The 24,745-nt window shown below is 41.5% G+C and overlaps 1 protein-coding gene across 3 annotated transcripts in view; it reads left to right on the top strand.

Annotated features, from left to right (window-relative positions):
• Positions 1-24,745, top strand: part of prex2 (phosphatidylinositol-3,4,5-trisphosphate-dependent Rac exchange factor 2) — an 87,905-nt gene that overhangs the window by 16,858 nt on the left and 46,302 nt on the right. For all 3 annotated transcript variants that reach the window (XR_004655204.1, XM_034861745.1, XM_034861747.1), the window contains exons 3-15: positions 1,047-1,169; positions 2,615-2,719; positions 4,869-4,970; positions 5,897-6,058; positions 8,736-8,869; positions 9,751-9,854; positions 11,201-11,350; positions 12,264-12,405; positions 16,994-17,094; positions 18,133-18,236; positions 18,322-18,371; positions 22,025-22,100; positions 23,077-23,149. Coding sequence is in view for 2 of the 3 variants with exons in the window: in XM_034861745.1 (XP_034717636.1) it covers positions 1,047-1,169; positions 2,615-2,719; positions 4,869-4,970; positions 5,897-6,058; positions 8,736-8,869; positions 9,751-9,854; positions 11,201-11,350; positions 12,264-12,405; positions 16,994-17,094; positions 18,133-18,236; positions 18,322-18,371; positions 22,025-22,100; positions 23,077-23,149 (1,426 nt within the window). In the remaining variant the exon portion in view is untranslated. The remainder of the gene's footprint in view (positions 1-1,046; positions 1,170-2,614; positions 2,720-4,868; positions 4,971-5,896; positions 6,059-8,735; positions 8,870-9,750; positions 9,855-11,200; positions 11,351-12,263; positions 12,406-16,993; positions 17,095-18,132; positions 18,237-18,321; positions 18,372-22,024; positions 22,101-23,076; positions 23,150-24,745) is intronic.

The raw sequence follows: 24,745 nt of genomic DNA, 5'->3' as shown, positions 1-24,745 counted from the left end.
AAGTGTTAACGAGCAGTTGGACAGGTGTACCTAATAAAGTGGCCGGTGAGTGTATGTATATATATATATATATATATAAGGGCTATTGACTTTATCACTAAACACAGCTCTTTTTTTCATAACGGAACCCTAACACAGGAACTTACATTGGAAACTAAATAAAGTGGGACCCTTGTTTGGGGTTCTCTTTTAACCTAAAATAGCCAAGTTCTGAATGGAGAAAGAAGTAGTTGGCGATCCAGGAAGCAGCTGTAAATATAATCTATTTATAAGTGATTCCGGCTGAAGGATAATAAAGGACGCTCTCTCACACTGGGAGCGGGACTGTTTCAGCGAGCTTGCTTACTTTTGAAGGTAAATACACATTCAGTGGATATTTACTGCATGTCCCATGTTTTGGAAGATGTCTATCCATGCTAGGTTTTTGTTTGGGAACATGCTGTACAGAGAAGGGTTTGAATAACGTTGGTCATAACGGGGTTGGGCTGGGACATCACTAAGCAGCTATATGCCATCCAGTCCTTTTAGAGTAAAAAGGCATTGAGGAAAATATACCAGATTTCTTTCTCTTCTTAGCGTCACTAAAGACTATTTTTGCCTTACAAGACCCATAAAAGAGTTATCTGGTTTAATGATTTATATTTCACTAGCTTCTTCCTCCATCCAGAGTCAGCATTGTTTTGTCCTTTAACATGACCACAAAAAGGACATAAAAGGGAGCAGAAGTCAACACCACATGAAGGCAAAGTTTCCATACAACAGATCTTAAAAAATGTGCTTTATTTTTAGCCTCTCTGCCAAAATATCTCTAATAATGTTTGAAATTTAAATATCAAAGACATCTAAAACCAAGATGCCCATTTCAAAGAAACCTCAGTCTTTATTGCGTGTCTTTGGAAATTCCCTCGCCTGGTGCCACATGGCCACAAAAAAGCAGTATATGCCAAAGTATTGATTCGGGCACTCTTAGGACGACACTGGAGGAAAAAACAGCTGACGGATAAACTAAAAAGACACATACTTTATGCATTTTTTACATCTCGTAGGTTTTATTCTCCAACATCGAGGAGATCCTCGCAGTCCACAAAGACTTCCTGTCCATGGTGGAAGAGCTGCTCCAGCCGGAACCTCACGCTCACCATGAAATTGGGCGCTGCTTCTTGTACTTTGTAAGTAACACACACGACTGTCCTTACTCTCTTGCAAGTTGAAAGTCATTTTGCCACCTTTGATTATCATGTCCAAGCTCGTATAGTTCATTCACATCAATGCAATGTCTGTTTCCAATAATCCTTTGTTCATCTAAAGAATTTCTCTCCTACTTTACTATCAGAGCTCGAATGCAGTAATGCCAATAAGTGCTGCAGAAAATGATAAGACAAACCACATGCTGTCTATTCATCTCTCTGGATTACCCTTGATGAGAGAGGGCACATGTGTGATATGCTTGATACAGTTGTGATATACTGCTCACCACTGCTATATGTCACGGTTCTTTGATGCAGAGCCTTGAAGCACACTGACATGTAATAGGTTTCAAAGTCTAATAAATCTCACCATCCTTCTGTGGGGCTGGAGACGACGTCTCTGCCAGTAGGGCAGTGATGGAGCATTGGGCTGCTGCTGACGCAGGTGAAGAGCGAGAGAAAGATAGAGAGAGGACCTCATTGAGAAAATCCGATATAATTCACAGCATAACGGAAAACTCACCATCATAATTCAGTCACGAGTGACCATGTGAGACCATTTAGATAACACTTGGACACATTTTCATCTCAAAATCCTTTGCTTTAGTGATTTGTTGATGCTCTAAAAGTTCCAAGACAGAATTACACAATCTGGCTTTACAACAGAAACACATGTAAGTAAGAAAGCCAGCTGGACGGTGGACTGCTCAAATCCAAATCCCTCTGTGATTCAGGCCTGCAAATTAGTTCACGCCGACTTAAGACTCCACTTTTGGACTACAGTAAAATCCGTTCTCAAATAATGTTTATGTACCTTCAAAAAAATAATCTTTTTTTTGAAGGTACATAAACTGACCTCTTAGAAAACATTATACATAACAAGAAGAGCTTACTTTACAGCTAATCACAACGTTGTGTATTTGTAAGCGCCCCCGCTTGTTGTTACGACATCACCAGTTGTCCACATCACCAGTTTTGTCTTCTGAGGCAGAGCCACATGGCTGAAGACAGTGTACTATTTTTGCTGCTTTGAAGTGAGTGATTTAAATGCTGTGTGGGCTTGTCCCACTCCTGCCTCTCAAAGACAATAGAGTGTGCATGTCATGAGAACTGCTGTGGTGGAAAGTTGACGAGTCATATGGCTGCAAGGCAGGATATGATTTGAGCCCCTGAAACACACTATATACATTATTTATTTCATGATGGAGCAGAGTGTGAAGAAGAATACATGCCCACTCTGACTCTGTGGTCTGTTTTTTCCTTCTTTTCTCTCTTTTTTCTCTTTGTCTTCTCTCTTGCTCTCTACGGCTTAATTTATTTGTTGATGCTCTCCTCTCTTTTTTACCAGTTTCTATTTGACTTCGTGTAATTTCGTCCTTTTACTTCTTATGCGTCGTTCTTAGCTTGTCTTTCTCTGTCTTTTGCAGAAGAGCCGTTTCCAGATTTATGATGAATACTGCGGGAATCATGAGAAGGCCCAGAGACTGCTCCTGGAGCTCAATAAGATCAGGAGCGTTCGGACATGTTTACTGGTGAGAAGGGCCTGAAAAAGTGCACATAATGTCCGATTTGTTACATACGTGCAACTTGTTAAAGTCTCAGAAGAGCAGTACTCATGCACAAGTCTGAGTAACTATAATCAATCCATGCTATGACACAAAGAGTGCAAACAAATATACAAGTGTGACTTCTGAAAATATAGCTATTATCTCAGGACCAATAATCAAGTCAGTGGGGTCATGCAAAACTGAATTTGAGAACTGCTAACATATAAAAACACAACTCAGTGTCTTAGACATATAAACACACAGGCCCTCACACATGGCAGTTTAAAACCCTGTTCTTAATGTTCCAATGTGTCTGACAGCTGATGCGACTCTGCCCCTTGTGTGGGCGAACTCCCTTTTCCTGTTCTGACACTTTGAGAGAATTACTCTTCCACAGGGGAGCATCATCTTGCTAGAACAAAAGAGGACTACATCCCCACTGCTGGCTCGCTAAGCTGTGTGTGTGTGTGTGTGTGTGGGCCATGTTAAGCTACATTTGTGGGGACCAAAAACTGTGAATACAGTATACTTATGGGGACCTGACAGTTTTGTGGGGACAAAATGCTGGTCCCCATAACGTTAAAGGGCTTTTTGAGGAATTAGACTTGGTTTTAGGAGTAGGGTTAGAGTTAGGTTATGGTTAGGGTTAGGGTGAGGGTTAAGGTTAGGCATTTATGTTTGATGGTTAACGTTAGGGTAAGGGGCTAGGGAATGCCTTATGTCAATGACTGGTCCCCACAAAGATAGCCAGACACACTTGTGTGTGTGTGTGTGTGTGTGTGTGTGTGTGTGTGTGTGTGTGTGTGTGTGTGTGTGTGTGTGTGTGTGTGTGTGTGTGTGTGTGTGTGTGTGTGTGTGTGTGTGTGTGTGTGTGTGTGTGTGTGTGGATATTAATTGACTTTGATTTAATAGGGTCTTTATAGCCTTGACCTTTCAGTGGCATAACCTTCTAGCAGTCTCCTGTTACCTTTTAACCTACAGTTAGCTACGGGCTAATATACCTCAGGTCACCTCCTCAGCCTTGCAGTGACCAGAGCAGGGGATCAGTCCCCATAAACCTTTGGCCGACTGACTGCTAGAACACCTGGTTTATTGTTTACACTGTAATCCGGTACCTCCATTGAAATTTTAGGTGAAAATGAGGTGAGACTGTATATTATCAGTTGACCTCATAACCCGGCACCTACTACATAAACGTTTAGGGTCACTTTGATTGACTGAAGGCAAAGGTTGTCTCTTAGGTTATAATAAATCTAAATCAAGGGATGGCCATGTCGGTCCACCACTTTCAACTTTCTTTGAAATATTTAAGTCCTGATCCACGGAGGATGAATCCCACTCACTCTGGTGACTGTTCCTGTAGTGCCACTAGCAGTTTAAACTTTAAATTTAACCAATAATCTGGTTTATGACCAAATATCTGCAAAAATCAATCAATGACATTCCCACCAGCCTCAGTTGTACTCAACTAAGTTACAGTGATAAACATGATGTTGAAACTGTACATAACAACCACTGCCACATGATATTTCCACTTTAAGACTGTTTCTTACATCTCTCTAGCCAATATGTTACTCACCTAACAACAATATGATGAGAAACTAAAAACAATAAGATCAAACCATATAACTCCTGTCCTTCAAAACCTTAATTAACCTGTTGTTGGAATACAAGTTAAAATCCTCCCTTTTGGTTTACAAATCACTTGCTGGTCTAGCTTTTCAGTATATCTCAGACATGCAGTGAGTCTATGACCTCAGCTGATCTCGCTGGTCACAAGGTGGAAATCTCCTCCACGTGCCGAGAGCGCTTTCAAAGTCTGTGATGGCATTCAGTATTAATGCACCTAAAGAATGGAACTCTCTGGAATGGTCTGCTGATCTCAGACACTGTGTTCTTTAACTAAATACCTTTATTTTAACACATTTTATTAATTGAACTCACCATATTTATACAGTGTGTATGTAATTGTAAATGCTATTGATGAACCCTTCTGATAAATTTTGCCAAAGACCTTTTTTCTAACACCACTCTCTGGCATATTATTACATGTATTTCACAATGACTGCTAAAACCCAAAACGAATGCTGGACCTTCAACTTGCATCTACATCCTCTCCTCTCCTCTTTTTTAGAATTGCATGTTGCTGGGAGGCCGAAAAAACACGGAGGTCCCCCTGGAGGGTTACCTAGTAGCTCCAATTCAGAGGATCTGCAAGTACCCATTGCTGCTTAGAGTGAGTATGGTCTTGTGCACGCTAACCATGTATTATGGCAATACCACACCCACATGCCACCTCTGTAGGGTTCTTCTCCTCTTTTCATCCAGCACCACCTAGTCATTAGTTAGGGCTGTCCCGTCCTATTCACATCAACCTCTCCCTTGTTAATGAAACACTGGTCTCGTATTCTGACACGTCTCTGCTTTAGTTCCCCAGGACAGCCACAATATAGGAATAACACAAGACCTATCATCACCTCCCATGCCCAGCTGCACATTCAGACCGTTTGACTGGGCTCATTCATACCCTCACTCTCAGTTGTTAGTTTTGAAATTTCCTTTTTCCAATGTGAAACGTGAGCAAAATTAAATACACTTTCGAAGGCTTTTTGGAGTCGTTGATCTGCGCTGTCCCATCTGGTTCGTCTTGTTATGATCTATTAATTCACCAAGGCGTTCTCTAAACAGCCACCAGCACGGGCACCAAGATGTAATAATAATAAGAGGTAATTTGATGCTCTGCCATTTGAAGCCTTCCAACTGCCAGGGCCTCCTTCTCTGAAATGACACTGATAGCCATCACTGGCTGCAGATATATCCAGAACAGTGTAAATCAGAACTATAGTAGCTGACATGCTGAGAGACTGTGTTTAGACTAAAGAGATTGCCATCTTTTTTGCGTGACCGTTGCACGCAGTAGCAGGGGTTTTAACCACTAAACTCAGGAACCACTGGAAGGTAAGCAAACGTGGAGTGGATATGAAATGTAATATACTTTTCTTTCATGCTTTTCATGTTGTGTAAATTATGATTCAGAGCCATATTTGCCACACATTTGATTTGATGTCTTTTGAAAGTACTTTAGGTGCAATAATTAATGAATGTGTGTCTCTGTTATCATGTGTCTAGTTTTTGTGTGAGTGACTTTTCATGGCTATGCAGGAGCTGCTGAAAAGAACCCCTAAGAAGCACAACGACCACGCCCTGGTGCAGGAGTCTCTGCAGGTGATGAAGGCTGTGTGCTCCAGCATCAACGAAGCCAAGAGACAGATGGAGAAGTTGGAGATTTTGGAGGAATGGCAGTCCCATATTGAGGGCTGGGAGGTAGGCCTGAGCTTAACTGTGAACACTGTGTTGAATGATTTATTCTCCGCCAGTAAATTCAGTTTAAATGGCTGCATTGACATCTTCCTGTTTTGCCTGAGTTGGCTTGTAGGGTTTTAATTTTTTTAAACACAGTTGAGCTTTCCCCTTGTCAAAGCTAAAAGTCATGACATATTTAAAGCCACTTAGCCCCATGCCAGCAATTCAACAACAATTCCAAGTGGCATGACTTTTGTCAGGCTTTTAAGCTTTCTTGTTCTCTCTGGGACCAATGACTTGTATTCACAATGGTCAAACTATTTCTGCCTGGATGAGCTGTAGATAAAGCCTTCATGCTTGAGGGTCACTGATCCAATCATCATCAGGTAGACTGTACTTCTTAGAATGGAGGGTTGCCTTAAGATTAGTTTTCTTCCTGAGTTGTGGGATGCCTGGATATGGGGTCAGTAGGCCTAGTGGTGGTTTGAAAGAGAAAACTGTAATTGTAAGGCATGAGGCTTGGATGCTTATGTAATTAATCCGGCTTTATGCAATGAGGACCTAAAGGCTTCCTGAACATGCAGACAAAGACATTGCCAGTGTTGAAACAGCTTCTGACTAAGGTGTAGCTGTGAAGGCAGATTGGTTAATAAAACAGACTTTTAGCTCAAATTTGAGTGAGACAAGATACGGCAGAGCATGATCACTTATTAAAGGAGAGATAATCTCGTTATTAGGTCCCTCTATATACAAACACACACACACACTGAGTTTAAATTCTAAGAATAGTGTGATCAGAAAGAACCTTAGTGTTTGGCTTAGTCTTGCACATGACATGGTCCTGGCTGGAGCTACTCTGCGGTTTCCTCTCAGCACTTTTTATTAATTGTAAACATTAGCTCATTCTGGACCTTCTGACTGCTGCACACCAGGCTAAATGAGATGGAACTGAGAAGAAGAGAGGAGAAGGAAAGGAAAAAAGGAGTCAGAAAGCTGAGTTATGGTTGCATCTTGCATTTCTGTGTGGGTGTTTGAGGAATGATGGAGGGATGAGGCGGGATTGTGAGAGCTGCTGTTTTTCCGTTCCTGCTCCTCCTCCTGGGCTGATTGCTTGTTAGCGCTGACCTGCTCCACAGCTGGCCACCCTCGGGGCATCCTGGCAGGTTCACCTCGCGTGGGAGAAACAGTGCGATGGCGTGCGGTGGTCACCATGGTCTTGACTGCCAGCATTTGTCAGGACGGTGCTTGCCATTTGGTTATTGTTGCAATTGTCTGTGTTTTGTCACTGTTTACCCATAGAAATATGCTCAATTTAGAGCAGCGGACAGATTGTTTCCAGTTTTGTTTCACTTCTTTTTCTGTTCTCTTGTTTAAGTTTAATTATAGATTGAGTTGTGGAGTTTGCTTGATTTGGCTTCTTTAGAATTTAATTAAAATCCTATCATCTCTCCAGTCAGTTGACAAACACCACTTCATAGTTCAACATAAACTTTTCTACCACGCTTCTTCCTTAATTAATAGCATATCCTGCTTTGTCATTCCTAATTTTTTTTTTAAATCCATTTTGGCAATTGTTATGTCTGACTATAATAATAGAGAGATGAAATTTAGATGAAACGGATGACTGAGGGTTTAAAGTGCTGCTTAAGTTTCAGAATACACCCTCTGTGGAGCTTTGGCTTGGAACAAGATGAATGTGAAGAGTGATAGAAAAAGGCTGCAGAGAAAAAGAAAATTCTAAAGAAGGCTACACCAGAACAAGTAAATGGGCAGAGTGTTCTGTTCTTGCATTAAGGAAATGCATCTCTATAGTCTGTAAAACTGTGATGTTGCTATTGGCCCCTTCAAGTGACCAAGACAAGTTGGCCTTTGCATGTCTAGTGTGCACACAGTCACTGGTTGCAAATTAGTTTAACATCTGGTCATGAGCTGGAGAGTTAAAAGGCCCCTGAAAGAGTGGGAAACTACAGAAAAGTGTGGAGGAAGGAATGAAAGAGATAGATGAATGGACTGGGGAATCAAGAGGAGGGGAAGAGAGTGAGGGATGATCGGCACAAGGGAAGGGAAGAGGATAAAAAGGGCGAGGGCGGGGGGGGGGGGGAGAGAGAAGGAAAAAGCGGGATAGGTCTTGGCCCGCTGATGTCTCCAGCAGGAGGAAATGCTTAGGACATTTTCCGGCTCTGTGCGCATGGGAGTTATTTTTAGCTCTGAGGGCCGATCAAACATGGTACATAAATTCCGAGTGCAGGCAAGGTAAGGGAGAAGACAGCACACTTTATCACTTGCAGCAGGAACCCCAGCCAATATGGTGACCAGGCGCGACAGTGCAACACATAGTTTGGCTGGACGGGATGTTATTCTATAGAAGCTATTAACAGCCGTTCATTTTAAAGTCCCACAGCGGTCTGCTCTGAGGAAGCAGGGAGTGTTTTTACAGACCTCTGAGAGAGAGGGAACAGGAAAGGCTGGGCTTTGCAATCCTTCCTCCTGTTCAGACACTATGTGTGAACATTGACTGGTATAAAAAATCACTTGTAGAAACTTTCTCTTTCAGATAAAAACAAATCACATTAAAGCGGTTTGCAAGTTTGAATACCTCCTTTCCCGCATTCCTCTGTGTCAGTCCTTGTCCGAGCATCTGTTTCACTCTCTCTTTTTCTCTGTCTGCTTGACCTTTTGCCTACATGTCCTTTTGCAGGGCTCCAATATCACAGATACATGCACGGAGATGCTCATGCACGGCGTCCTGCTAAAGATTTCAGCTGGAAACATTCAAGAGAGGATTTTCTTCCTGTTTGACAAGCTTCTGGTCTATTGCAAGAAAAAAACCCGGTGTGTTGACCCTCTCTTATTCAATACTCTACAGGCAAAATCCACAAAGCAGGAGATGCATTCAAATTTGCTTCAGAGTGTGTGTTTTTTAAGAGACAGAATCAAAATGTCCACTCTAATTTAGAATTCCCCTCTGTCTCTGCACTCCCACAGAATATTTAGAGCATGGACATTATAAATAATTCATTGCGCAGGTTCCTTTACTTTTTTAAGGAAAAAAGAGCAGTGCACTATGGGAAACATTTTAGTCTTTTTAGTGAGGGAGTTGAAAGAAGTCATTTTTTAACCTGGGAAACGGCGACATATGATTAGTCTGGGAGGGGCTATTAACCATCTGTGGACTCTTTTTTGAGTTTATTCATATTTCAAGTAGTTTCTAAGGGAATATATTAAATAACATGACATTTATTATGGTCAGTACAAGTTGAGTCCGGGAACTCTTGCTGATTGTCGACCATGGTTGTGCTTCTGAAGGCAGAAGAACACTTGCCAGATATGTACTGCTCACACTGAGCTACTGGTGCAGCTGCTAACAGTGTTGCAACATTCATTGTACGCATTTTGTGGCAGATCTTTTTTTTCTTTTTACTCAACAACATGCTGTATACAGTCTGCAGGTAGTACAGAAAAGAAGATCCACACGTGACTAAAGAAAGACAGAAAATAAAGTGTGTTGCTCTTACCTTAAATTGAATAACTTGTCTAAATTACATTCATTTTTCTCACTTAATGTGGTTTGTGCACATGGGCAAGCAACAGATGATTATAATTAGTCTCTTTTTAAAACCCTAAATGAACTGTCAGTGCTACTTATTACACAGTAAGTAATAACATGAAAAACCTTATAAGCTAATTCTCATGGTTGTTTCTCTCTATTCAAGCCGTTTAAAAAACAGCAAGGCGGCCACAGAGGGTCCTCGCTACCTGTTCAGAGGGAGAATCAACACAGAGGTGATGGAGGTTGAAAATGTGGATGATGGCACGGGTAAGTGGACAAATTCTTTGAATTTTTTTTTTTTTCAATCTGGGCTCCCTCTCTCTCCCTCTTAGATCCTCATTTTTCATATCAGCACTCTTGCCAGTAGCGGTTTAAAAGTATTCCATAATAACCCACACAGGAACGTTGATTTTATACTTTTTGCCGATGGAAAAATGAGATTTACCTATAAACTTCTTTTTTTACACATCTATAGTTACGTATCCTTGGGACTGTGCTGCTGCTGGTACTTGGTGAACTTGAGTGCTTGTGTCTCTTGGCCCCGCGCAGCCACTGATTATCATTTATATTTGTAGAAGCCATCATTTCCTCTCCAGCAGACCTAGATGGGCTGTAATATTGGGTGTTTTTGGTGAGAGATGGATGGGGATTGGGTCTGGAGAGGGAGGATAAACACGTGAGGCAGGCGTTGGTGCAGTAACTCTTGGGTGTTCTGAACCTCAGGCGGGAGATCTCAATCTGAAATCCAGGCTACAGGAGTATTTTAGCTTGGATTTCTAAATAATGAAAGCACCGCGACTTTTTCCCAGGCACACACTTGCTGCCTGAGGTTGCAAAACGCCCTCTAGGCATAGCATATTGAGGACACTGCAGTGTTGATGCTTTTAGATGTTCGCAGTGGTTAGCTTTTTGTTACACCCTTAGAGGGAAAGAAATCTGAGGTCAGATTTAACTTTGGGTCAAAGATTCATTTCCATTTGCTTTTATAGTTTTTTTAAATTATATTCTTAATGTTTGTATTCAAGCGTAGGCGGAGAAGTTCAGAAGTAGCTGTCACCACTGTGGGAGTATTCTGAACACTCAGTAGTAAATAACACTGATGAATGGTTCTTCTTCTGCATGTGTGTCCCCTCGTTTATCTCATTAAAGGAGAAGAGTGCTAATCAATGAAGCACTCAATAGTGAGGCTGTGAGGGCCGATACTAAAGCTGGGAAAAATGAGTCCACAGCAAGTACTTTATTCTTAGTAGTTCTATGATGGATGTTGTTTTTGGAATGTAGACCAAGCCTAAATTTCATCAGCTAATGTGATGTCTGTTCTTTCCTGTAAGAGTCCTAGTGTTGCTATTGCGTTATTCGGCTTTGTTTTCTCTGAAGAAAATCATTGGAGTTGTGCCCTATGTTATTGTTGTTTATGCCATCACACTTGTTTAGTGTAAGCCCGACTTCCCGACAGAACCGTGTCTTGATCAGTGCGACCTCTGATTGATGACCCTCCCCTTCAAACTACTCTGAACCTCAACGAGTCAAAAAAAGTGGATTTGCATAGTTCCACCCCTCGGGAGGAGAGGACTTTTTAAAACTAGTGAAGTCAAATTGTGTCTGTGTTACAGCTGACTACCACAGCAGCGGGAACATAGTTAACAACGGCTGGAAGATCCACAACACGGCCAAGAACAAGTGGTTCGTCTGCATGGCCAAGACCCCGGAGGAGAAGCAGGAGTGGCTGGAGGCCATCATGAAAGAGAGGGAGCGAAGGAAGAGTAAGAAGGCGCTTCAGTGTATCAGTATCAGGGTGGGGGCCGATCACTTAGGGAAACTCTTTTGCTCTCCTTTTATTGTTACTTCTCAACATCTGTCTTGAATCCAATTGCTGGGAATATATGCTGTGTTTGGGAAAATCAATACAGACAATACAATACAGGCATTTAACTTAAATATTATAAAAATGAATATTTGTGGACTGTGATGCAGTGATATTTTGTGCGTCTTTGCCAACCCATTTACTAGGGGTGGGAATCAGCAGATGTCTCCCAATACAATATCATCACAATACTTATGCCAAGATACGATATTATTGTGATTTTCATCATATTGCAACATTCTGCGATATATATTGTAATTTAACTTTTAATTTTTCCCAATTTCAAATGATGTCCCCAAAAGGAAACTTTACCAACATCTGTTTTATCTAAAAAGATACATTTCTCTGTTTGTTCATATCACTTAAATTTTCTTGATGCAAAATGGGATTGTCAGGCAGACAAACTGACCAACACATATACATTATAATTAAAGATCGATACTTGGCACCTGTGTATCAGTAGTATTGCCGCTGAAAATATTGCGATACTATGCTGTATTGATTCCCCCCCCACTACTACCATTTACTGTAAAACGGTGTTAAAATAGATTAGCAGTTTGTCACTTGTTTCATTTTTACACATTTTGAGATTGTGCACATGATAAACTCTTTATAGTGTCAGTCATTAATGTTGCCTGAGACTATTAGCACAGACACTGAAAGGCAATGCTAATTATCTTGAGAAATTATGATACATTAACCTTCTCCAGCTCGTAATTGATGTCACATGTAGTCTAGGAGCTGAGTGCAATGATAATTAATATCATGATATTGACAGGCTTTTTTTGCACCCTTCCTCCTCTGCTGTATAGGTCTGAGACTCGGCATGGAGCAGGATACGTGGGTGATGGTGTCAGAAAAGGGAGAAAAGCTCTACCCCCTCATGGCCAAGGGTAACCTCATAAAGGACCGTAAACGCAAGCTCACCACCTTCCCCAAGTGCTTCCTGGGAAGGTAAGATTCTCGCAGCTAACCTTGACACTTTGGTTTGTCCGGCGAGGACGCGGCTGAGTGTTCAGTCCCTGGTGCTTTCCTCTGTGTCACATCAGGGCGATCTCTGTAACTGCGAGGGAGTAAGTGATTTATGTTTAGTAGGCAGAAAGTTCTTGTACAGTGTTCAATAATATTAGCGCCTACAGAACATGGCAATATCTTCAGAGCAGATTACACTGAACACTTTTGTAAAATAGATCAGTTTCTCCATTCCTGCTTTCATTTTTTAAAATTGGCAAGATTTTCTAAAGACAGCAGCTGGGAAGAAGAAAGTGTTGGCGCTTTCTGTTCAGCATGCTGTGTGTCATGTAGATCTGCAGTCTCAGTCATGGGAAAATCAAATACAGACAGATTTAGCCCATGAATCTTATTTAGGGATTATTGGTGTGGTGTCTGGGGACGGATCGGGCATTGAATGCCAGTCGTAAATCATAGGGAGATATCCCTGCACGGCTCAGCTGACTGCCTGCTCTCTCCCTTGCCCGTGTCCGATCCCAATAAGCTCTCTGCTGAGGAATCCATGAGGTAACTGCAGCAGAGGGCCCATTATGCCAGAAGGCAGGGTGCGTGTGTGCGTGTGTGTGTGTGTGTGTGTGTTTAACATGTTCATCATTTCTTTGTGTCCTTGAGTTTCCACAGCTATGCCAGTACACTTTTCATGTTTACTTTTAATAAGTCTAAACACACCCATCTACCCTCCATTTGCATTTGGTGAGAATACCTACTGTAAAGGGCGCTTTGCTCAAAATCCTGTCCCTGAGCTATTTTAAGCATACATTAGTTGATGCCCCCATTTCAGTATTTTGCTTTAATCATATGAGGTGTGGATATCTTGCTGTCATATCGGCTTGCCAGGTTTTCAAGCAAGTAAATTTAATGAAAAAGTTGGTTTGAACTAAGTTTGCCCAGGATTTAATCCTGTAGAGAAACAGTCTTTAAATTGAGAATCTAACTACATTAACATTCAAATTTTAGGGGGCACACACTGTAACTCTGATCATTGATGTACGTGAGAGCCAGAACCAGGCGTACCTAAATCTACCTGCTGTTAAATGATGTTCCTTTCATTGAGCCTAAAGGCTTTTTACAGGATTCTTTTTTGAAAGATGCTTTTTTTGGCCATTTTAGACATTCATCTTAATTCCACAAGACAGATGAACACATGACAGTGGAGCGAGACAGAGGGGAATGACATGCAGCAAAGGGCCGCAGGTCGGAGTTGAACCTGCGGCCGCGGTGTGAAGGAGTAAACGCTTTATATACAGTGTGTGCGGCTGCTCAACCAACTGAGCTTACCCGGCCACTTACAGGAAATCTTGATGGGATATCACACCTGTTTCTCTCCTGTACTGGGAATGCACAAAAAAACTAACCTCAGTTCTTAAGTTCATTACTCTCACATTGCAGGCCTTTGGGGCGAAGCACACATTGTGAGACGGTGACAAAGCTGTATCAAGATAATACATTCTGCGAACATCTGGCTGCAGCAGAGGAGCTCTCCATCTTTGAAAATGAAACTCTTTACAGAGTGACGACACTATGCATTTTAAAAGGGGATGGAAATAAAATGATACATTTTCACCAAACAATTGGCTGGATGTTATTTAAACCGTGCTTCTATCTTGACTCTTGAAATCCCATAACAAATTGCCTTGTAAACGCCCCGCTGCATTTTAGAATAAACCATGTTTTCCATTTGTTTTAAATTTTTACGGAAATGTTTTGACTATAATCACACTGAAGATCATCCAAGCTTAAAAAGCCAGTTCAAAATCACTGTTATTTTTAAAAGCAAATAGAGAGAGAAAAAAACAACCAATTGGACATAGTTGTGGCCATGTTACATCGCATGGTGGTTTGGAATAAGGAGTGACTTTCTCCTTTGGTCCATGCAGACAACACCAGATCCCTCGCGGTCTAGAGGAGGAATGGATCTGTTGGAGGAAGGATCTGTCGGCTAAAAAGATTAAAAGGATCCAACGTTGGTATATGTGGGCACTTTGAGTCTGAAGAGATCATATTGTGAGAAAGCCGCTCAGGGAAGCTTCTTTTGAAAACCTATCCTTCTATTTACAACTTGGCCACACCTGGATGACCACTTGGGTGAAAAGACTTCTCTGGCCCCTCTGTACTTCCCCTGTCTGAGATGATTATGGAGATGATAACATGTGGGTGTAATTGGTGAATTGAAACCAGCATGGTATGTCTGTGATAAAAGCCACATTGCCTATGGCTTCAACTCAGCCCACTCCCTCCATTGTGAAATGTGTTGCCTTTATTCTCTTTCTACGCCTCCTCCTGTTTTTTAAAGGCTGAAGGCTATTTTTGGGTCTCGAGCTCCTCCCCTTTAAGTGGTACAATCACATTTGTGGTTTGGTTCCTGTGACACTGTAATTCATCAAAGAAAATGTGTGTGACACCCACCTAGCTTGCAGTTATCATCCAATTTAACACTGGAATAAACAGAAAAACAAAAGAGATTCAAAGTGGGTTTTTTCTGCCCACATGACAGAGAAATAGTGTCTGCGTGTTGTGATAGATTTGGAGGAAAAGCCCTTTTAAGAGCTTTATGAAAGGGTTTGACATTCTGTTAGAAATGCTCTTTGTCTTGTCAGACTTTGCTCTTTCTTTCTGACATTACTACCGCTTTTGCTCTGTCAGCACACACAAATGATGATGAATAAAAAAACTTCTACTTTTGCTGCATGTGGATTTAGACAATATTTCATACATTGTGCAGGAAATATGTTCATACATCAGTTAATGTACTGTACCAATAGTGTACGATATGGTCTGGGATTTGATTCTTTATAAAATGACAGGAGTGAGGAATTTAAAACAATAGATGACATTTTGGAAAACACTTATTCGCATTTTTTGCAGAGACTTAGATGAGAAGATTGATACCACTCTCATATCTGTCCGCTTAATATCAAGCTACGTTCAGCAGCCGGCCAGCTTAACTTAGCATGAAGACTGGAAACAGGAGAAAACAGCTAGCATGGCTCTGTCCGAAGGTAACAAAATCCACCTCACTAATTTTACAGTATTCATCTTGTTTGTCTGTACAGACACTGAAAAAAAGGACAAGTTGCAGTTTTAGAGTCAACAGTTTCCACTGAATGGCAGGCCAAGGCTGTTGTCAATGGTACACTTAGGTTTTCACACTCTTTTGTGTGGATTAAACAAATGGGATGTAGCATGCTAACTAATGAGCTTTAGAAGTGCTATTAAGAGTATTTTGTTAACTGTTATCAGAGAGAAACAGACTGTTTCCAGTCCTTGTGCTATTCTAAGCTAAGCGGCTACTGGCTGTAGCTTCATCTTTAGCAGACAGATTTGAATTGATCTTCTCATTTAACTCTAAATAACTAAAAGCTTTCAAACTTTGGCATTCATGAAGGACTCTGTCGTTCATAGTAAATAGTTTTGAGGGCCTTTAAAGCCTGAATTAATTGAGAAATGTTTTTTTTTTCTCTGAGACCAAACACCAATAGTCATACTCAAATGATTGGTGAAATGATAGGTACAGGAATAAGTCTATGATTAAATATTGGGATCTTTGATTTGTTTCAGCCCGCTCCACATGTCAATTTCAATGTGTGTATGTGACCCTTATCTACTCGAGGCCATGAGAACTGCATAGTCCAAACTTTCAGGGTGTTTTTTCTTTCCATGGTTAAGGTACAGAGGTTGACAAATTGACGTTAAAGACTTAGGTTTTTCCCCTGTGGTCTGTTGCGGACGGAACAGACGCCAAGGATGAGTGGTTAAAGAGTGACGGAGGTGGGTTGTTTGGTCAGTTGTTTCTCTGAAAACGTTTGTAAGTGCCCCTGTTGGCTCGACGCTGACACCCGACCACCTCGCACATGGCCTGGAAGTTAATACCACAGAATTCCAGTGGTGCTGCTGGCCATGTTTGTTTGTCTTTTATAAGGAGATGGGACATCAAGGATGCAATTGGATAGGCTGCCACTCTGCCTGTCCTCAACCCTCTTTCTCTCTCTCTTTTTGAGTCACTAAATTATGGGGAATTATCCCATTTAGCTCATTTGGGCCCTCAGAGGATACGATGCTGTTTGTTTTTCTGGCGGTTGGTTTGTTCCCTCATCTCACTAGTAAAGGATTCAGAGCACAACATATCTTGCGTTTTCCATTATGAACTTTCCAAGATCCTAATAAGTTGTTTGAATTTCATCTTGTTATATTGTACGTCTAAATTAAATAAGGTTTAACTAGACAAAACACACAAACTAAAGCCTGCTGGTTATTTCAACAAACAGATGCAGCCCCCAGCAGTAAATAAATAATTCCTCTTCGCCAAGATAGTGTTTGTTGCCATAGTCACATCAATTTAGAGTAAATGTTTTTCGTATTTTAGAGATTCAAGGTCAAGGGTGGATCTAAAGCTTCCTCCGCTGATCACACACATATTCTCTTTTATGGAGTGCTGATTGGATTACAATGGGGATGTTGTGTAAGTTTGTTATGTTATTCCTGAGTGAGTATATGTGTTTTTGTGTCAGTGTTGTCTTTTGTGTTTCCCCAGTGAGTTTGTGTCTTGGCTGATGGAAATCGGTGAGACAGGCAACCCAGAGGAAGGGGTTCACCTAGGTCAAGCTCTGCTGGAGAATGGAATCATCCACCATGGTTTGTTCTCACAGTTTCCTCCTTTTTCATTCATTTTCATTTTCTCCCTCTTGGACCTGTTTATCATCATATGCTGTTCCATATCTATAACCTAATCTACCACTAAATCCCTTTGTGCTGCATGGTGTAGAGCATGCAAATGCCTGTCAATGCCTGACCTAACCTCCAGCCATGTCCAATGAATTCTTCTCATTGAACAAGCAGTTTCACAAGACTTTCCCTCCCTGGCTTAAGCAGGCAATGCAGACTCAGGTGGCTTATTTATGTTTTAGCAGGTGTCCGATTTACACACTCCCTTGACACAATATTTAGGTAAGGGATTATACAATACATGTTAATCTCTTCTCGCCGTAATGTTTGTGTGAGGTTTGCTCAGTAGCTATTTTGTGGCTTTGGGTAACACGTGTATATATGGCGCATGAGGCTTAAACTGGAAAATGCTTTGCATTCACACTAAATGGTGCGTACTGCTCTGCATGCATTCTCTCCTCAAAAGAGTAGGGCCCCAAGCCAAGTTGTATCTTAAATCACTCAGGGGTGCTTTATTGCTTCCTCACAGAGAAATGAGATTGAGCTCTAGAGCTGTTCCTGATAGAGAGGAATAACTCCAAGCCCCTCTGAGCTCTCTCTCTCGCTCTCTCTCTCTTCTCACAGTGCTGTTAGAAGTGCCCTTATGAAAAACGACAGAATATCTTTTCATAAAAACCTTTAATGGAACCCGCACGGCCGCAGCCAAGAATACAGAGCCAACTGTAATTTCTGTTTTGGTGGGCCTTTGACAAAGTCCCATAAAGCAAGAGGAGCAGGGAGCTCTGAGCTGCTGTGTTATCTGCGACCACTCTGAATGCAGTTTGAGTCTTCCTCCTGTTTTAAAGCTAGTTTCACCATGCAGCCTTGCTTGGCTTGAATATGTTTTTAAAACCTCTTATACTTTCAAATTTGAAGCACCCTTAGGGTCTGAGAGTCATTTACCTTTCTTCTTTAAGTCTGGCACTTCTCCTTTCAGATATCTCCTTATGTCTTGAATTGCATTTTTAGTCACAGACAAACACCAGTTCAAACCTGAGCCTGTGCTGTACCGCTTTCGCTACGACGATGGCACCTACCACCCCAGAAGTGACATGCACGATGTCATATCTAAGGTAATAGTTCAACCTAATTTAATATAAATCACATTGTACACACCTGTCACTGATCTAATCAAAATCTTCTCACTTTTTTTCTTAGGGCGTTCGGCTCTTCTGCCGTCTTCACAGCCTCTTCACTCCTGTCATCAGGTAACCCACTAATCCCACTCCATTGCAACCCAGCGGGGGGGGGGGGGGGGGGGGGGGGGGGGGGGGGGGGGGGGGGGGGGGGGGGGCACAGTAACTTAGCATCTGGCTCTTACTTCTACAAGTTCCACAAAGCAGGAGCGGAGTAGAGAATTACCACAGTGAACTATGAGCTCATTGTTTTTAAGAGGAGCAGGCGTAGGACGAATTGGCACAGGTGGTGATGTTGTGCAGCTAGTGGCATGTGGGGGATTGGCTTGGCAAGTTTTGTCTGCCTGGTCTCAACACACAAGGTTAAGAAGATTGAGTCTATAAAATGGTATAAGTAGTCTGTGTACATGTGGGACAAATGGATAACAATGGATAAATGGATAACATTGTGATCCCTTGGTGCTTTTGAGAGTTCATTTTCAGCGTTTATTAGTCTGTTGGAAAATGATGGTATGGTTAACCATCAACGAGGTCTCATTCTTGAAATAGCTGTAGTAGTAAGCAATTTCCACTCAAGGCCATCTTACTAGCTTTACCTGGAGCTTTCAACCCATCAGATGGTCTTTATCAGCAGTCTGTTCTTGGCTGTCAAGCCTTAACACAGGTGAAAAGTCCTAAAAGTGCTGTGGATTAAATCTTTAACAGCTACGGACCTTGCATGTCCACAAATCCATCTCCATGAAAACTATGTTAACCCTATTGTAATATGGTTGTAATCTCGGAAAAACCTAGTATGTAGTCCTTGAGTTGTGATTGTTTTATCAAAGGATATTGCCAGTTTTTTGGCACTTTATTTCTGCTTCTAAATCCAAAACTGCATCTGATTTTCTTTTCTTTGTTGCGGCCCGTTTTCTCTGTTTTGGTCACATGGCTCAATCCATACATCACAGATACAAACTGCCTAATATCTGTTATAAAGCATTTTAAACGGTTAGGGTTAGGTCTTACACATTTCAGTGTGACTGACAGCATATTTATCCTGTGCTCTAAAACGTCTGACGTTGATTCATGCTGCAGGAGGCAAACATTGATCACAATTCTTCAACATTCAACATGAAGCAAAATAGCCATTTTGGTATATGTAGTTCAAAACTTTTGTTTTCAAAGTTTCAATTCTGAAATCAAAATGATTGTGTTACATTATTCAGATTCACACTTGGAATGATAAAAGTAAGCTATCAGTTAGTCATCTTTCTATTGTTAATTAGTGTTTCATGTGAGAACAGAAAAATCCAGCATGACCATGAAAAAGTCACTTAATTCCAAATGTGAAAGTTTTTTTTTTTAGCAAGTCTAGCACATGTGATGCCACATCTCTTTGTATAACAGAATTAGAAGTGGAGCAATCTCTTTTTATAGAAGAATTTGGCTGACGTGCTTCGGTGTGCTGTGTTGTTTTTTTAAACTCTATTTGAAGTGTTTGAGGAGCAGGCTGCTAATGTGTTTTACCGCAAAGCACTGCATCAAGGTTGCCTGTTTATGCTGGAATTCAAATGGCAGGGGGGCACACTGGTCCAGCATGTATTCCAGCTTAGAAAATCTCTGTCTTTCTGTTTAATGTATTTCTGCTGCTGTGGCTCAGTGGTAGAGCGGTCGCTTGCCAATCGGAAGGGTGGTCGATCCTTAGCCCTGCAGTCTCATGTCCAACTGAACCCTGAGCTGCCCCCGATTCTGTGCCGTCGTAGTATAGATGTGTGTGAGTGTTTATCTGATGAGCAGGTGGCACCTTGTATGGCAGCCTTGGCCACAGTGTATGAATGTGTGTGAATGGTGAATGGTTCCTTCTTTGCTTAAGACTTGAAAGCGCTACATAAGAACAGTCCATTTACATTTAATGCAACTACTAAAAAGTGTGTGTGTTTGTGCGTGTGCGTGTGTGGTTAGCTAGCATATCTGTGCAGTGCATTCTCACAGAAAGTCCAGTACAATGCATCACAGGGCCTGGGAATGCCAGAGTTTAATTGGAGCAGCCAGCCACTGCCTAATTAGGTATAATTTCCTGGCAGAGCGAGACAGATGAAGTGAAATGGGGAACGTACACAATGTAAGCCCTGCACAGCTTCTTCTTGCCTCACGCCCCGCTTTCCTCAAAAGAACACACAAAAGAATCACATTGCGCAATTTGAAATGTCCACTACAGGCTGATACAGAGTACACACTGTTTTACGTTTAATCCTGCAATGAGAAAATATATTCAATATATACACAGATTTGCTGCAAACCCACACCATACAGCAAAGGTCACTCATAAATGATCTTCATACAGAATGGAAAAAATGGTATTTCAGTTCAGTGTCTAATATTTAATGAGTTAAGTTTTCTTCACTATGCTAAAAAGTCCTCCAAAAACTCAATATTGATGGCTGAAATTTTTAAATAACTAACAATATTAAGCATGACTAAAAAAGTTGATTGAATCTTCAACTTTCAGCATCCTCTGAATAATATATTCCAAAGAATGCTTTGAAAATGCAGAATTTGCCTTCATCATCTTTTTACCCCGAACTAAATCTCAAGGCAAACTTTCCTCTTTGGACAGCAGGTTTAAAAACCACCTCTCTGACCCTTCCTTCTGTTACTCCTCAAACTGCTGTTTCCTCATGCCTGACATATGGCTGCCCATTGGACCTGTTCATCCCCCATTTTTCACTCTGACAGCATCACTGTGCACCAACTGCTGTAGCCCCAATCTCCCTTTCTCTAGTATCCCATTCAGGGGAAAAACAAGGTTTTGCTCGCCTCTTCTGGTTATATATGCATGACACGGCAGGCCAACGTGCCTCACGGGCTAATAACAACACTACTGTCCTCATCAGAGACCAACACAGACTGTCAAATACAGTTAGGCAAAAGAATGTTCCATTGTGGAGGAAACGGCAGCATTTGGCCTTACGCTTCACATTTTGAACAGCTCCAGACAGCTGAGATTGGACTTTAACTTAGCCAACATGTCATGTTTGACTTGTCTGAACTGTGTGTGTGTGTGTCTGTGTGTGTGTGTGTGTGTGTGTGTGTGTGTGTGTGTGTGTGTGTGTGTGTGTGTGTGTGTGTGTGTGTGTGTGTGTGTGTGTGTGTGTGTGTGTGTGTGTGTGTGTGTGTGTGTGTGTGTGTCTGGGATTAGTGAGTGTTTGCATGTGGTGGAGTGGTGTAAGTCACGGTGGTTCTGGACTTTCCCGGCCTGCAGCTCAGCCCCTGCATGTCCCTGGGGAGGCCCCTGCATTCATGGGAAAAGTCACAGCTCCATTTCAGATGGCATTCTTGGGGTCTGTCTGTGTGGCAGTGTGGGTAACACTGAGAACAGCAACACCAGACTAACATGGGGCACCCCACAGCCAAACACTGCAGGGGCTGTTACCATACCTACGGGAATGCTAGTACTAGACACTGTTTTGCTGTCACCAACTGTCAGAAATGTACTTTGATTCATTAAACTGCCAGTGCTTGATAAATGACGAGGCTGACAGTGGAAATTGTTAGTCCTCTTTTAGGCTCCATCACTATTTGTATTTCAATAGAACCAGGAATTACTACTTTACATGTGGGTATTATTACAGTTGAAGTAAATCACAGAGCTGAATAGTAACAATGGCGCAGTCCAAGTTAGAAGGTAGAATTTTGTTTTCCTAATCCTTCTCCTGAAGTGTTCTGCTTTTCTGCCCATCCAGGGATAAGGACTACCATTTGCGGACTTACAAATCAGTGGTGATGGCCAACAAGCTCATAGACTGGCTTATTGCACAGGTAAACCCTAATTTAGCTTCATCAACAGTAATGGATGAGCAGTACTTTTGTAAATACCAACTTTCATTTGAAGTATGATAATAACATCATCATAAAGAGTACAGTTCAACAAAATGTCCAGACAAATGAATGAAAATCAAATCAAAATTTGATTCTTTTTGTTTTTGTGTGAAAAGTTTTGCATGAGCGAGCATAACTTGAAAGACATCAATTCCATTCTTGTATATGTAGTTTTGCGGCTCATGCAACAGAGAAAAGAATGTGAGACAACAAAGCCATCGGACTTAAGACTCTCAGAGGAGCTGAAAGGAATCGAAGAAAGAAAAGCAGAATTGAATCGACAGCTGAGCTTTATTGACTTTGACAGGAAGCTTTGAGGTCGTCAGATTGATAGTCCTGTCCAGGATGACAACAAAGAAATTATATGTAAATGGACACCACCACAGACTCGGTGGCAGACATCACATGTTTGTGTATGCATATGAGTCCGTGTGTGTGTGTGTGTGTGTGTGTGTGTGTGTGTGTGTGTGTGTGTGTGTGTGTGTGTGTGTGTGTGTGTGTGTGTGTGTGTGTGTGTGTGTGTGTGTGTGTGTGTGTGTGTGTGTGTGTGTGTGTGTGTGTGTGTGTGTGTGTGTGTGTGTGTTTAGTAGCTCATATGACCGTGATTGACCCAGTCCAGTGGAATAGCGCTCACTACTTCAGTGGGACTGCGAGAGCTGTAACACTATGCTGTCTACACATGATTTTGGCTATGTTCAGATAGAGGGTGGAGTGGCTCTGCTGGGATTTTGCATGCAGGAACAAAGAAGGGATGCGGGGTACAATGTACTTTTTCGTGTCTCTTTTTTTCCTTTACTGATTTGGGAAAAGGAAAACAGGTTTAAGCATAAAGAGTTAATAGAGTTATTAACTCTTTATGCTTAAACCTGTTTCCTTTCTCCACTGCATCCACTCTTTCTTGTGTTTTCTGGTGCAGGGGGACTGCAGAACTAGGGAGGAAGCATTGATCTTGGGGGTGGAGCTGTGCGACAATGGCTTCATGCATCACGGTAAAGCCCTTTTCACTGGATATCAACAGACCAAAAAATAAACTTTTGATCCTGCTGTTCACAAACAGTGGAATCCTCTCCATCATTGGCTAAATGAGGGTTGAATACTTTGGACAAACCACACAGAAGGCTCCTTGCATTAAGTGTTATAACACAATGTTGATTTCTGTCCATTTCTATTATAAACTATTTTATAATCCCTTTAGCGTGTCAATAGAAATATAACTTTTTTCCAGTTAATGAAAATGTGTGTGTGTGTGTGTGTTTGTTTGTGTGTGTGTGTGTGTGTGTGTGTGTGTGTGTGTGTGTGTGTGTGTGTGTGTGTGTGTGTGGTTAGGGCAATGGCTGTATGCATGCACACTATCATTAACTTCATGCATACTTGTGTGCATCCGACTTAAGTAGCCTAGTGCAGGGTACATGCATGGTTTGCTTTAGCTGTGAGAACTTGGCAGATAATGCATGGATGTTTGTCAGTTTAAGTGCAAAATGGTCAGTAGCCATGGTTACAATTTGTTTATGTGAGCCAGACTTGTATTTAACTCTGTGCTTCCCTCGTGCCAAAGTCCACATCATGCACACTACAGTATGAGTCACAGCGTGTCTCCTTGTACCCCCATGATGTAACTGCTCCAAACTATCCACAGTTCAAGACTCACACTAGAAATTACCAGCACATCTTTGGAACATTTTAGTCCCAGCCATCAAACTTCCTTTCACTTCCACAGCTTTCAGGGTAATTTTACCATGCGTGCCTTTAAGTTATTTGGCCTGACGATGTAGCTATTAAACCTATTGGCGCTGTAACTGATTTTGAGGAAAATGTAGTGAGGGAATGTTAGAGGGAAACTCTGTTTTCCCCTTCAGGGTTATTTTTAAGTGTTGGTAAGGCGTTATGTTGCCGGGGAGACTGGGTTCATTCAAAAATGAAATATTGCCACGAAAATAGGGTCTCCCGTTCTCTCCTGATGTTTAAGTGTTTGGGCTTGCTCCCTTTGGCATGTGTCTAATAATGTTCAAATCTCTTAACTTTGTAAAAAGTGCTTGATTGATCATTGCCATATACAGTATTTTAATTATGCAAAGCACTAGACACTGACGTCCCTAACAAAGTGTAATATTCTCTGTGTCCAAAAAAGAATAAATGCTTAAAAGAGTCAAGTCTGAAATAAACCATCAGCAATTTCTTACAGTTCTTACAATAATAGTGTTTTTGCCTGTTTAAGCCCATTTACCACAGATCACATATACTACACATGACGGACCAATTTTTAGACCATGCTCCTGTTATGCAATATAATGTGTGTGTTTAATGTGTTGTCTTGATTCTTATGCAGCCATTAGTTTTCAATAATTTTGGTACAATTTGTTGCCGTAATGCTTTTGATGAAGTTACCTAATAGTTCCTAGTTTCAAAACCTTTAAACTCTCAAACCCCATGAGAACCATAACCATGAGAAAGATTAGACAAAATTTACTGCAAACCTGAGGCTCGCTGTGATGAATCACAAAACTCATTTCTCATGATTTTCATTCTGTATAAATAGAAACCGATGCCTACCTGGAATAGACGACAAAATAATATATTTACTAGAA

The sequence above is a fragment of the Etheostoma cragini genome, chromosome 22 (assembly GCF_013103735.1).
Source record: "Etheostoma cragini isolate CJK2018 chromosome 22, CSU_Ecrag_1.0, whole genome shotgun sequence".
Classification (NCBI taxonomy): Eukaryota; Metazoa; Chordata; class Actinopteri; order Perciformes; family Percidae; genus Etheostoma; species Etheostoma cragini.
The sequence above is the reverse complement of the archived record's forward strand: the minus strand, read 5'-3'. Positions and strand labels throughout refer to the sequence as shown.